The 15,641-nt window shown below is 40.3% G+C and overlaps 1 protein-coding gene across 6 annotated transcripts in view; it reads right to left on the bottom strand.

Annotated features, from left to right (window-relative positions):
- The window catches only part of ARHGEF28 (Rho guanine nucleotide exchange factor 28), a 115,352-nt gene that overhangs the window by 60,241 nt on the left and 39,470 nt on the right, over nt 1-15,641 (bottom strand). For 3 of the 6 annotated variants that reach the window (XM_085043047.1, XM_085043051.1, XM_085043050.1), the window contains one exon: nt 14,810-14,870. The exons of 2 other annotated variants lie outside the window; for them this stretch is intronic. In XM_085043047.1, the coding sequence (XP_084899173.1) occupies nt 14,810-14,870 (61 nt within the window). Of the gene's footprint in view, nt 1-2,243; nt 2,539-14,809; nt 14,871-15,641 lie in introns of those variants that run through there. One more of the 6 variants, XM_085043052.1, reaches the window with a different exon arrangement.

The raw sequence follows: 15,641 nt of genomic DNA, 5'->3' as shown, positions 1-15,641 counted from the left end.
ACATCACTGAAGGTATTTAAAGCCCCCAAAAAGGCTGAGAGACACTGTCTCTGAACAGATAGGACTATGCAGAGACCTGTCTTGCGACAATTTCACATAAAATAACAAAATAAATACCTTTGGTGTCTTGCAGGAAGGGAAAAACCTAGATCCTCTCCCCAGACCAATCACTAAGACAGAGTCATGTTCACATTCTCTGTATAGCCTAATTACCTTTAAATATGCCACACCCAGCAGCTTCAGCAGGAAGGGGGCAAGGAAATCTGCAATGCATGTTCCAAAGGAGTGAAGCCTGCACTTGGCTCCTGATGGAGTCCAGGAGCTCAGGGGAAGGGAAGGTGCTCCACACCCAGCCTGAAAGGTTCCTGAGCAGAGATGAAAACTGACCTTGGGCTTTGCAGGGAACTTAAAATGTGAAAAGGGTCATACACATGATGCGAAGTGGCACACTCTCCATTCCAAAGAGTGGGGCACTCTGCACAGGTCCCCTGCCTCCCATGAGGAGCAACCCCAGGCCAGGAAGCCGGCATGCTTCAGAGGGGAAGGCAGGCAGTTAAAATTTCCTTGTCCAGGTGAGCTGGAGCACCCAGTACAGGTACATGACTCCATGACTTGGGGAGTGGGCTGGAAGAACCCTGCACTGTTTCCTACCAGGCACTGCAAGTCTCTTATTCACTGAGACCTGAACCCCAGCATGAACTGAATGCAACCATGAGCAGACTGCCCCACATCTGCATGCCAGGATCAGCTGATCATGTTCAGGTACTACCAGAAAAAAGCACAGACCACGAGCTTAGATCATGAGCCTGCTGTGCCCTTGCAAAGGCACTTCTCCCACCACAGCGGCACACAGAATTTCAATCCCCCAAGCATGAAAAAACCCTCAAACTTTACCATTGAAATATACACATGTACCCAAAAGCACCTTCTTGCTCCAACAACCCCACATACAAGGTCAGTTGCACGTACAAGCCACGTGTGTTGGTACTCTATTAACAGGGATGGAAAACAAGGTGCAATACTCTTAACATGCAAACATCACATCTGTAGCCAGTGTTTTACAACTGCTGAAGTATTAAAAAAATCAGCTGTCTAAACAGAAGTGAATGAAGGATGGGTGCACAGCTACAGCATTTACAAATAAAATGAGTCCTCACTTGAGATGGAGAAAACCCATACTGTGCAACCTGCAACTCATTTCATCTTTGCAAATTGCATCCACACACACTGCAGAAATTTCTGTGCACTTGGGAAATACTGGATTTCCCCATGAAGACAAAAGTAAAAAGTTGAGGAAATGTCTTGCACGTTAAAACATGCATTCTGTACACATTTTTCACTCTAAAGTAGGTCCAAGTCTCGGTCTGTGTAAAAATTCTTCTCTAGGCTTGCTGAATTTAATTACACTGATGCATCTTACTTCTCTGATTTTTTTTTCCCTTTCTGAAACACAAAAAAATCCCAAGTCTATGAAAAGAAGAAAAAAATCACCTTTTTTTTGCCATTCTTTGTCTTAATTTTTTTGCTTTTATATGTAGTAAATTTTTTTCTTTCCTCATTAAAGCTTCCAATCATAATTCTTCCTTACATAAACTTACTGGTCAGTGCCTTTCAGCCTCCTTAAAACCCCCCTTTCTCATACTGACAGCATTTATAATCCTTACCTCCCAAAGACTACTCCACAAAGAAGGATAATGTCCAACTGTGCAAAGACAGTAACTGACACTTTTCATTTCCTTTTGCAGAAAGCAAAAGATTTTTCTCTTCATTCCAGTAAGGGCTTTTTTACATAATTTAAAAAACAAAAAACAAAACAAACAAAAAAACCCCAACGGTCTTGTTAGCTGTTGAGGCATAGTTAAATCACAAAATTCTCCCTAAATGAAAACAACTGCAACCAGCAGAGCTTTTTGCAGCCACTGCCATGCCATGCAGCTCCAGGATGTCAGAGCTGTTCAGTGCAAGCTAAACATACATCAAGAAGGAAAAAAAGCCTCAAGAGAGTAAAGAAATAAAAAGAATGGTAAAGAACAGTACCTAATCTGGAGAAAATAATCTTTCTACTTAACCAAATTCCAACTCCATTATCTAAAAAGGTATAAAAAACAGTGAGGTGTACTTTTGATAGAAAGAAAATCCACCTCACACAAGCTGTTTATAGAGCCACCTGCACAGAAGAGGAAAATGAAAAGGAGGCACAGCTATAAAGCAAGAGTCATTTAAAATAAGATAGCTTTTTCTACCTGGTTTGGATGCCCTTCTCCGAATCCTCATTTTAGGTAAGGAAGGCCAAGAGTAATTAAAAGGTGAATCAGAGTCTGAGTCCATTTTAGTGCTAAATAAACAGAGAGCAGATTCCCTAAGTTGCACTTTGTTGTTCTCAATAGCAAGTGAAGCCTAAGAGTGATGTGGAATAAACGAATGGACAAAGAAGGATCAAATTGCCCACTAAACACAGGGGAGGGAGAAGCTGTAAATGTTTGCTCTCTTCAGGCGTCCAGGCATGTAGACAGATCAGGCTGCAAATATTAAAGCAGAAGCAAGGAGGTTAAAGTATGAGAGCTTCGAGCAGAGCTGTTGCATCGTGGTCCAGAGCTTTTTGAAAGGTCACTGTGTGCCAATGAATCATTAACTCACCTTTCCATTTTGATGCAAATGAAAACAATAGGAGCTGGGTAAGGAATGAGAAAATACTTCTCAAAAGCAAATAAACTATTGCAAAGCTTTCTTTCCATGTTAAAAGTGGGGCTTAGAAGATCCCAAATTAAGGTCAGGCAAAATGCTGGAACTAAAGAAGCTGAAGATTAACACCAAGCTAAGAGCACTAATCAATCTGCTGAGTTCTGTATCACTGCAGAGCAATACCCCTCCTCTCAGCGTTTACAATTTTGGCAGACTTTGGGATGTTGCAGCTGTAAAAGCAGTGATAACCTGCTCAAAATCTGTCATTCCTATCTTTCTAGCTAAAATGAGCTTAAAGCTTAAGTGTCATGAAGAAAGATTATACTGTCATTAGGGGACCATTTTCCCAATAATATTTAGTCTGCACAGTAATTTCTCCTTCACACAGCCACCAAGTTAGACAGTGAATCATCAGGACTCTGCAGAGCTGGCACCTTTACAGCTCTGGTCTAACCTCACTGCAATGCACAATACAGCTAGTGACTAATTTACAACAAATCTTCCATTCTTATACAGTCTCCCTGAACAACTCATAGGCAATTAGTATTCAGTAGGAACTCATTATCCCTTCCCCCAACATCTTTACGCTACACAAACTACATTTTTTCAAACAGGCTCATATGTGGCTATACAAGAGCTAAGGCAAAAATAACATGTCCACTGTTTCTCAACCAACTCCAGCAAACATTTCTTTTAGTTACCCCACAATGTATGTGGTTTTGTATTCCACATAAAGGAGGAGAGGGAATGTGGATCAGCTTAAATGTCAGGTTTTGGAAGATGATGACATTTGAGCTTGTTAACATTCCTTACTTCACTTCAATTATTTTTCAGGCTGCTAAGGTCTGCAGTGCTACTTCTGTATTGTGTTTCAAGTGATTCCTTGATCCACATTTCAGTCAGAGATAACAATGTATTTGTTGAAGAAAATAATGCAATTCAAATGCAAATTTAATTCAAAACCCATTAGAAAAATATCTATCATATTTTCAGGGATAAAACAATTATACAAGCCCTTCATAAAGTGCACAAATTACATAAAACACAGTTGAAACACATCATTGTTCTGCCCTTCCCTTAACTGAAGTTCTGCCAGCTTTGTTAGGCCTGAAAAGAATAATTCACCCCAGACACTGGAAGCCTTAGACTTTCACTTTAAATATTAGACACTCACAGAGACTTTGTTTGACTTATATGTATAATTAACAGCCCCAGGGAATTACAACAGACAATGGAAAATACAGGGAGGATATAAATCCGTGCTTTAAGCATCCACTTCAAAATATTTCCACTCCCTGGAATGTCAGGTTCAAATTGCACTGATAAATCCCCTGGGCATACAGGAACGCAGGCACTGACGTACTTCTTCCCACCTGCACAGCACCCAGCACACTCGCCTGCCTCCCACTGTGGCTACAGTTTGAGAAAAGGATAGGACAGAACATATCAATGAAGGAAAGCCTTCCAAACTGCTCCAACAGAGAAGACTTCCCCTCTACATGGCAATTTTCCCTATGCAAGTGTGTTCTCCAGCTCATTAGATATATTTAACACGAACCGGAATAAAAGTTTTCACTTCAGATGTGCACAAATGGCAGTGATCAATGGACAAACCACAGCTTAAATATCGAGAGCTATTTGGTTTACACAGGCTTTAAAATTTCTCATTACTCAATTTCATCAATTATTCTTTTGTTCTACTTCATAAGAAATTGTCAATTTTGCTTACTTCTATGATATCTCCATTTGTGCATCTTTTCTGCAAATCTGGCTTTTTTTGCTTATACATTCAACTAAAAGAACTCACTCTCACTGACCTTCCTGGACTTCTATTTAGTCCAGGGAGGGGTAACTAGAGCCGAACAAAACACTCACCATGCGGAAATGCAGCCAATGTATTTAATGGCATTAAAATATTTTACATGCCGAGACATTTACTTTCCTGAATGACCTCTGTACACCACATAAATGTTTTCACTGACTGCTCAGTTAATGCCTGTCCTCCTTCCCTTAAACAAGCCATGTTCATTTAACATTCTAACAAAAATGAGTAATTAATATTGTTAAATAATTTTTCAACAGCAGCCCTATTACATAATACTTGGAGAATCCAATGACTAAATTTCTGCAGTGATAAAATCCCTGACCATGCACTCCTGCTGTCTATCATCTATTTTTTGTACAAGTTCCTAGGCTTTTCACCTGCATACGGCAGCCTCTTTTGAATAGGATCTTGCACGGGAATTTGTAAATGGCAGTCTGAAAGTGCAGATAAATTATCAACCTTAACCCCTGTTTTTGAAGGGTTAATTGAATATCACTCCATTACTTGCTCTGTTTGGGCCTTGTAAAAGATTTTTTTTTCTTATTTGTAAAACTCCTTTATGCAACCATGAAAGATGTCATGCTGTTCTTTGCCACAAAGAAGGGCTTTGCCCTGCAGTCTTTGACTAGAAATATTTTGTTTCTTGCACTTTGTAGGATGATCCAACCCACTTTTCACCTGCCACTCTTTCTTTACAAAGTGGTGGCATTTGCAGGCAGCTGCCACGGAGATCTGGCTGCTTATGAGATAAAGGGTGCTTTCTAGCTGGAAAATATTAACCTCACTTTCCACTGAAAATATGTTTCCCATTATATATACCAAGGTACAGATGTGAAGATAAAGAACAAATGCGAGGTTTATGTGTACTATCTAAGGATAATGCTTTTGATAAACAATGTAATGCCTTAAATTCTTTCAACCAATGCTTACCAAAACACATCCATAAAATCTGTTTTTCAGAGATAGTATAGTGTATTGTCTATTGTCTGACCATTCCTGTGGCTCGTGGCAAGACGGAAGGAAGCAGAGGAATGTCACCACATCCGCAGACTCCGTGGAATAGCACTGTTGCCTCCCCAGCACACTCAGTGAACAGCACCATGGTGCCAAGTGGGTGGGCTACCCCTCCCCAAATACTGCTAAACCACAGCTGGCAGTTCTCTCTCTCTCAAGCAGAGCAGAAGGAGACAACCCTGAACCAGTGTCCCCTCCCCAGATGGAGAAGGGACTTATATGGGATGGGAGGTGTGGTCAATGACTCCAAAAACAGGGCTGGAGAGGGTCACTTTTGGACACAGGTAGGATGAGAGCTGCCTGAACAAAAGCTCTGCCAAACACACCCTTCTCAGTTTGCCCCAGGAAGAGTCTCCCCTGATATCAGCAATGGAATTGATTTCCCCCAGCTTGATTCTGCCCCAGGACCAGCAGAGCCTGCAATCCTTTCCCAAAGTACATTGAAGGATCTGACAAGATAAAATGGTGTAGAAAGGGTTAGGTGATCTTCACCACCAGTCTCTGTGATCCACAGGCACATGTGGCTTCCCTACCTCCTTCATTCCATTGTTCTTACTAATTAGAGCATATCTTCCCACAGAGAGGATCAGACAAAGTATCTAGACAAACTATCTGCTTTACCCTACATTAGACTTAACAACTGTGTTGAAATCTCAGCAAATATGAATTAAAGGCAACTAAAAGCAAAACATTATGGACCAGACCCCAGGCACCAAGCACCCTCCAACTGTGACATCTTTCCATTTGCCCACAGCAATGATGCAATTGTTATGCAGACTGTGGCTGTCAAGACCCTCATAGTTCTTGAAGGATGGCTTGTCACAAACATTATTTTTACCACTTCTCTACTAAAGACCAAGGTCTTTCTTATGAAAAGTTTATGCAGGAAGAGCTTATGCAGAAGAGCTTTCCCACATCACTATTTTCTCCTTCTCCCTTTCCCTGATCATTGAAGAACAAAGAACCCAGATCCCTGAGATGCAGAATAAAGCCCAGATCTTTGAGATCTTTGCTGATAACCTCCTCCACTTGATCTTCTTTATTGCTAAATTTCTGATGGTTGATTCAGGCATTTGGTTTAAGGAACTGGGTCATTATTTTCTTATTTTGCAAACAGAGGCCTTCCACAATTAAAAAACAGTATGGGACTTAAGCTGTTCAGCAGTGGATTTCAAATGGTCCAGGCAGGCAGTCACTGCCCATCATCACTGCCCAACATTATGACAGTATTTGGTGGATTCCATCTCCCCCTCCAGCACCCTGTGGCAGGCTGTCCACACTGCATCACCCACCGGGATCAAAGGTGGGAAGGGCAGGGAGCAGGGCACGGGAAGGAAGAACAGGGAGTTTCTTGCACTGTTGCTTTCCATTGCAAACAGAATCACAGAACCCCAGGATGGGTCAGGTTGGAAGAGACCACAGTGGTCACCTGGTCTAATCTCCCTGCTCAAGTGGGGTCATCCCAGAACACAAGGCACACGATTGTGTCCAGATGCCCCCTAAATTTCTCCAGTGAGGGAGACTCCACATCCTCTGGGCAATCTCTTCCAGTGCTCAGTCACCTAGAGAAAGCAAAGCTCTTGCTCATGTTCAGGTGGAATTTCCTGTGCATCAGTTTCTGCCCATTGCCTCTTGTCCTGTTGCTTGGCACCACTATGAAGAGCCTTGTCCATCCTCTTGACACCCTCCCGTTAGTCATTCATACACATTAATGAGGTACATGCCTGTTTTCCACCATTTCAACTCTGATGAAGCCACAAGTTTCAAAAGGGTGAAGGATCATAACCATTCAAGATCACACAGCTTCTTCCCCCAACTACAAGTTCAAATCAGTAGATTTTGCACTCCCAGAACAATGCAGTTCCGGGTGAATTAGGCATCAAAGCTAGCAAATTCTGACATGAGATTAAATGGCCCTGACCTCCAGCCCACAAACCTCCCACTCACATGTCCCCCTTCATGTTCCATTCTTCACTCTTCCATTCCAACAGCTCATGACAAAATTCACCCCCATTAGGGACCCCTTTTTTCATTACTTTGTCTTCTGTAGATGTTGTGTAGACAGATAACAGATATATTAATGAAAAATGTAAGATAACAATGCAGTTCTAGAAATTTGGGTCAATTTTTCATTGACTTATTTGTGCAATTTTTGGACAGTAGCCTGGAAAGGAACACAGAACAGCTGCTGCCTTCACAGACACTCTGCTGAGAGCAGCAGACCACCCCATTATCTCTAAAAACACTGCTTTAAGACAGAACCAGTTTACTGATACACTCTGCAGTCACAGCAGCCTGCAGGAAAAGCAGACGCAATTTGCGTGCACTGCTTTCTGGAGTGCTTTGAGCTGGACTGCCAGACCAAGTGTTTTTATGCTTAACTGCATTTACTTCCCCATGGATATGTCCTTTTATCAATACCAGACAAGGCACATGGGATCACTGTGTTGTAGAAAACCATCCAGTCTGAGAGAAGACCATGCTATTTAATTTCTACTTCCTTACTATTCCCCAGCAGATATACTTCTATCTGTAATGTGAATTACTAATTTAATTATTAAGGCTATTTCTTTAATGCTTTCTTTGAAAGCAGGGTAACAACTACAGTTAGAGCACATATAGCAAGAATAACACTGCTATAAATGATAAAAATATGATGTTTGTGATGTTCAATGAATAATGCATTCTCCTACAAAGAGCTCTTAGCCATAGGTTGCTCTTTTGAAAAGCAACTGTTTGTAAGTGGTGATACTTCAGTCTTGTTTGATAAAGTAAAAAACAATATATCTTCACAGATTTAAGAGAATTAGGTTTGCACAAACTATACTAGTACTGCAAGATCCTTGGAAAACACTAACCAGACTGGGATATAGAAGGACTCAATATTCTTACAGAACTGAGGCAAAAACATGAACTTTGCCCAATACTGACTCAATGTAGCTCCAAAGAGCCCATGGGTGCACAAACTGCATTATATTGGAGTTTGTCTCAAACTCCTCATGTTGTCCAGTTCACTGGCCAACTGTTAGATTTCACAGCATTCCTCGAACTCAGACCCTGCTGATGTCTGGTTCATGACTGATGGCAGGTATTTACGTTTTTATCCTTTCTACACAACACCAAGCTCACTCTAGGATAACAAGACAGCTCCACTTAGGATAAGAAGCTCATTAATACTACTTTCACATGGCAGCAGTCAGCATGCCCTGACTCTTGAAACAACCATTAAGCAAAGTACATAAAGAGATAATTTGCTTAAATGATGTCCTTGTCCAGTGTCTATTGATATCAAAAGACTACTGGGATCTACAGAACAAATGTGGGTGGAAAGCTCATTGCTTTTTTGTCCAGTACCCTGATGAAGAGGTCCCTGATAAAAGTAAGAGATTATTTGCAAAAGCTTGAGGACTGAGGAATTAGTCTTCCTTGTTTCAGCTCCATGGAGACTTGTGTGAGCAGCAACAGGGAGTGTGCATGTCACCTCACATGAAAGCAAACCCAAGTTTGACTTGGACCTTGCTCCTACTGAAGATATGCCAATGGCTTGGTTATTGAGTCTGCATTTACATGGGCAGTCTGTGACTCCAAAAAGTTCACCAAACTTTAAAAATCCAATTTGCTATGCTTTGAGGAAGACTTCAAGGGAAGGGTGCCTCTCAAGGACGAAGAAAGCTGAGAGATGTTTTCTTGTGTGCATTCTCAAAACTACAACTGTTTTCTTCACAATGTATTTCTGGATTGCATTTCACATTTAAAGAGTAACTTGACATTAGATACATTCCAGATTGCTTATTTATGTTTGCATGAAATGAAACTGGGCAAAAGACAAGCCAAAAAAAATGTTATTTAAACGCCAATTTTAAAAAACGTCTCTTTTTGAAGGGTTATTTTCCTGAGCAAATTTGTTTGGGATTTTAGGCAGAGGAAGAGAACAAGTTCTGGGAAGACAGACAGCATGTGTTTGTAGCTTGTTCATTTTTCTTTCTTTCTTCCTTTCAAGACTAACTTGAATTATAATGCCTCAGAAAATCAAGAGTAGAGGAAACACCAAGCAACAAGAACAAGCTTGTTTTAGTGCTTCTTCCAGATTTCTCCATAGCTTTTTAATTAAACTCAGTTCAGGCTCACCTCCCAGGAAAACTTGACTTCCCACATCTCCTGCAGCACTTAACTATTCTACAGTCCTAAATATTGCATTGTTTATAGACACTCCAAACAAATGTGAATGTTTTTTTCTACTGAAATAAGCTGCTGTCATGTTTAAATGTTGTTTAAAGGTTGTTGCTGGCAGTTCTCTGACAGATCAACCTGAAGTTAAATCTCTAGTACACGGAACCATGCAAACATTTTGTAAAGGGGAAGAAGCAGCACAAAAATGCCAAAGCTGCAACCCAAAATGCCAGAGTGCAATTGCCACAGCCATTAGATGCAGTGATAACTCTGCAATTCTGTTCAGTTGTTGTTTCTCTCTGCAATTTTCAAATAATCTACCTTTTGACTAAAAATGTGTTTTTTAAAATCATTCTTTACCAGAAACTGAACTTCTCTGGCACAACCAGTCTGAGTATTTGCATATCTCAAATCATCCAAGTGCTGCAGTGCCTGTTTATCACCTTGCTCTGTACAGTCTTCTTTGTTTTGGAAAAATGTGACTTGCAGAGAAAAGATAAGTGATATGCCCAAATTCCTGTTAGAAAAGTGTTAAGGAGAGAAACTGAAGCAGAAGTCTGCAGCTCTTGGGATAGAGATGCTAGTGCTGGATCACTCAACCTCTCTGAAAGCATACATAAAGAAAAGATACAACTTAAAGCTGTGAGAAAGATATTAAAATTACCACAAACAGAAAAGATCTGCATTGCCTGAATCACAGGATTCTTGTAAATATCTCAAATAGGCAACACTTAACTTTCACTCTTACCTATCAGTAACCATAAAATTATTTTCTGTAGCTCCAATGTCCAAACAGGTACACTTGACTCCTAACACTTCCAAATGCAAACATTCTGCCAAAAAAAACCCCAGAAGCAAACAAAAACAAAACCAAAAACAAACAAACCCAAAAACAAAACAAAACAAAACAACAAAAAAAGAAAAGAATGAAAGATATGACTGCAGTAAGTACAAAAAACCAGTAATTTTACCCTAACAAAAACTGCACAAAGGTAGCACTCCAGACAGCAGGACTATGTTTCTTTCTATCTTTAAAAAAAAAATTCCACCGCTTTTATGTCTTACCAACCATGGAGAGGAAATCTAATCAAAGGCAAGAACAAAACAGTAACAATGAAAACAACTTTTTTCTGCAGATTTCAGTACAGCCCCACAGGTTTCCAGAGAAGAAGACCATAATAGAAATTATGTTCTGTTACTTAAACTGATCTGTGGTTAAATGGGGATTTCTGTGGAATCATGAAAATCAAAGGGCAAACTGTACTAAAAATGTTTTGTAGCTGCTTGGTCCCAGAGTGAACTGCCAAAAATTTGGCATTGGTAATTTCATCTCTGGCTAAACACGGCTTGCAGTAGTTTTTCATCACTGGCAGAGCAAACAGAATAGAAGAGAGAGACACCACTAGGTCACTGGCAATGTAAGTAGGAGATCATGGAAATTATTTTGAAAAATTATCATCATACTCCCTTCCTGAAGTTATGGGGGGGAAAAAGAAGATGTTTGTCCTTGGAAGAAAAACTGGGCATTTGGGTAATTTTGCTTATTCGAAAAGAGAAACTTTTGCAGCTTTATAGATGGCCTTGTGAACATCATTTTTGCAAACCAGCTATGCAAAACAGGAAGGAATTATAAATGTTTAAAAACACATGCCCTGCTCACACTGTTACATGCCCAACAGTGACAGCATACAGCTGTCACCTCCTAGACTTTCTCCCAAAATGTACCGGGTTGCTGTGTCTGAGGATGACAATGCCTGGCAATAAAACATATGCATAATATTGAAAAAGAAAAAGAGCACACTTTTTTGTTGCTTTCCATTTATTATTTTTATTCATTCTCCTCAATGATATTTGTTTTCTCTCAATATTTTCGGTGTGTTTGCCTTCAGTGAAAAAAGAAAAAAAAGGGGGGGGGGGGGGGGCAAGTGGGGGGGATGTTTCTGTTGTTTCATCTAGTAAATATAAAACAGATCTCTAACAACTTCCAAAGGAGACAGAAAGGGGGAAAGAACACTGGCAGGTGTGACTAGCACTAGGGTGTCTCCATCCAGCCTCCTGTTCAGCATGGTCTAGCATCCTGTTGTGCCCTACTCCTATTCCTTCCATTATTGAATATTGCAGACCCAAAAGCCATCATCTTCTTGGCTTCTTTTTGGTCCATCACGCTCACTGGGCTGGTATCCCAAGGGCTCTCCAGAGATCCTGGAGGATGAGAAACCTCTTGCACAAAAAAAACTGAACTACAGGATTCACTACAGGAGCTGGTGCCTAAGGCAGCCAGGTCCCAACCCAAAGATGAAGAAGACAAGAAGCAGGGAGAGTTGGTGCCCTTTCAGCACTCCACCAAATGCTGAAAGCATCTCTGCAAAGGCACTCCCCAAACTTTGTGGAAAAAGAGCCATAATGATCAACATGCTTGAAAGGGATGTCTGAGAAAGAACTCAAGAGAGCAGGAACAGGAAAGCCCTTCCAGTAGCCACTGCTACTTCAAAGGTCCCTTGCAATCAAAACCATTCCATGACAAAGTTGATTTTTGGTAGAGATTTCTAAAAGCAAGAACCACATGGAAAAACAAGTGAGAAACAGTAGTGGAGGACTTTGTACCCTCATTCAAAGAGCACTCACATTCTCACTCTTACAAGTCCTCTTTGATTTACACATCCAGCCACTAGTAAGATCCCAGAGTTTGCTTGTTTCTATTCATTCTTTTTCATTCAATCCCCCTTAGCTGTTTCCCTGTCCTTCTCCCCCACTGACAAAAAATTTGTTTCTCTTCTTATTCCCCACAGTGTGCTTTTCCTGCCAAAACCACTACCATTTAACAACACTGCCAAGCAAACAATTTTTTTATAATAGTTTAGAACAATCCAGGGTAAGAAAACTATGACATTTAGTAATATGGTTAAATGAGTCAGGTTAGAACATATGCTGATGTTTACATTCAAATAAACCAGTAAACCCATCTTTTGTCAACTTACAAATTTCTGGTTGTCACCAAACTCTGTTTCTATCCTTCTTGATCCTTCCCCACTTCCACTTTTTATTGTGCATCCAGTAGCCCACTCTCCCCAGCCTGCAATTCAGCCCCATCAGATCTCATACATGGTGCTGACTGGAAGCTTTTCAGGCCCTGCTGAAGTCAATGGCAAAATCCCATTGAATGTCTATGTGATGAGTGATTTGGCCAATTTGACTACAGGACAAGGAGATGGGCAAGGAAAGCCCATGGCATGTCTGGTAGCAAGTCCATGTTCCAGTCCTTGCACAGAACAACCAAACTCTCTGTTACAGTGACTTCTAAGACAAGTAGAACTGATTTCACTGCAGCTTTTCTAGAAACAAGTCAATTTCTTAAATGTACTCTAGAGTAATTATGATTTGGGACCAACGGAGGGTTGGCTCCTTTCCATACAGGTCCCTGTTACAACAGGGACTTTTTCTTAGTTTAATATAAGATGATCTTGTGCTCAGGACACACTTCATATACACACTTGTATGAACACATATATGTATATTTATTCATATATGTATGTCTACACATTAAAATTTTACCTTATACGCAAATAAGATACCTAAGTCAATTTCTTTTAATCAAATTTTAAGCACCTAAATCTTGTCCAAATAATATACAAATTCATCACTCTTTTTTTTCCCTCTTAGCTCCTCTAAGAATCTACACTACCCCTGCTAACAGTACAAACTATGGCCAAAATCACTTGCTTGTTCCTCCAAGGGGCCTCAGGATCTGATGCAGCTGCCCATCCAAGCATCAAAGAATGAGCAGGTCTGAAGCCAGAGAGCCTAGCTTCTGGTCCAGCTGTCACAAGCAATGCTGTGATAATGATGCCTTAGAAGGAAATGGCATTTCAGGGGTAAGAAAAAGAAATATTAACTATCATTTCAGGGTGGAGAATTTTTACTTTGTTGGCTTCAAAATTACTGTGTTCTGTCCAAATGGTATAACTGGAAAAAAGACCAGGGCAAATGTGGCTTTCAGATTAAGAAACCATAGTCACTCCCCAATGGCTCCACACACTGCTACCCTGAGATACAGTCCAATACTTTGGTCTTGCTTGACAAAATAGATATGAATACATGGCCACTAACATCCCACATACCTTGCGTTTTTGAGCAAGGCAAGGAGTAGTATGCTGTCCTATCCTCAAAAGTACTAAAGTTAGGATGACTGTGAATATTAGGGTTTTTGCTACTAGTCCCAATTCCCTTATGGAGCTCTTGTATTCCCTGTGTGGGACAGTGAGACAAACATCATTAGTTGAAGTACATTTGGCATGGTATTTGGCGTAACAGTAGCTAAAAAAATAGGTAACTAGATGTTGCTTCAGTGAAAGGTAATAAATAATCTGCCACCTTCTTGTCTTCTTAGAACTGTGTCTCTGAGCTTATGTCAGCTCATTTCCCTTTAACATATATTACCCCTATTCATGCACATCTACTCTCTCACTTTCTGCACACACAAAGCAAATCTTCACTTTGCAGCACCAAAATCTGCATACAGAATGCCACTTTCTGAGCTCAACACTGGACCACAGGCCAGTGATGTCAGGCTGGCAGTCTCTGCCTGGCACAGCAGCTCCCACTTGCACAGCTTAATTACTCATCATCTTTTTTCAACTTGCTGTGCTTTCCATGAGCCCATGCTTGCATATTGCTCTTGCAGCTTTCCACAAAGCTTGAAAATATGCACCTTTCCAGCTGAGTTTCAGTCTCTAAATGTGCTGTCAAGCACAATTGGCTGTATTCTCCTACCAGGCCCACAACTCATTGGGGCATTTAAACATTTCTACATACTTTGTCTCACCTTCAGTCACATATGTTGGCTCTATCAGATACTATTTGCAAGACTGTTGTTGCTACAACAGCTAACATATTACTGAAAAATCCTGGTATCACAGTACTATTGGATATACAAGCTATGTATGCCAGAGACAAAAAAGGTTCTCTCTCTGACACGGACATAACTGGTTGTTCTGTCAGCAATTTACTCGGCAATGTCAATTACCTTCACCTCTTTTAACAAAACTGCCTTGTGTGTAACTGACATCACACTAAGTATCAGTAGCTTTTGGGAAGTCAAAAACTTTAATTCTTTCTTACCTATTCCCAACAATTCACGGTCTTCACTCTCTTTAGAAGGAGCCCCAGAGTCTTGGAAAGGCTAGAAACAGAAAAATTGAGCTATATCTTTGAATACAAATAGTTGTATTTTCACTTAGTTGCAAGTTGTGCTACAGGCTTTCATAATTAATCTCAAATGCTATCAAGCAGCAGCAACTTCATTTTAGCCATTTTCATAAATGCAACTGATATGGCATGCTACTTCCATACACAAATGAACCCTAAGGACTCAAATTCTAAGCATAATCAAAGAAGAAAACAAATTGTATCTTTCTTCCCACGCAATCTTCAATTTTCAGCCTGTTTTCCTCTTACAAAGTTTAATTGTGCTCTGACTAGCCAATATACAGTGCTCTGGAGCAAACAGCAATACATTTCTAAGATTAAAAACAGTTCTAACACCTGAGCTGTTCACATCTGTAGAAACGTCACAGTTCAGTTCATTTATTATAGATTCAAGTACAGCCTTTCTGCTAGATCCAAACAAGAGACAATTAATATGGGACTAGAATCTTTTCCCCCCAGCAAGACTCGTGAGCTGCAATGCTCTGCTCCAACACACACTTTCAACATAGACTCCAAAATGTGTGCACACTGCAGATATAATTCTGAGATGTCATAGATTACAATAGCAACATGTGAGTCCCAAACAAAAGATCAATATTCTGCACAGCTGACAATAAAAATTAAAAGATTAAAAAACCTCAAGCAACCAAGGAAAATAAAAGCCTAAAAAGGTCACTACATTTATAAAAATTACCTAACATAAGTGTCAGATCAGCAATATTCCACACATTCAAATGTCATTAAA

Source organism: Lichenostomus cassidix, chromosome Z (genome assembly GCF_008360975.1).
Source record: "Lichenostomus cassidix isolate B80296 chromosome Z, HeHo_3.0, whole genome shotgun sequence".
Taxonomy (NCBI): Eukaryota; Metazoa; Chordata; class Aves; order Passeriformes; family Meliphagidae; genus Lichenostomus; species Lichenostomus cassidix.
The sequence above is the reverse complement of the archived record's forward strand: the minus strand, read 5'-3'. Positions and strand labels throughout refer to the sequence as shown.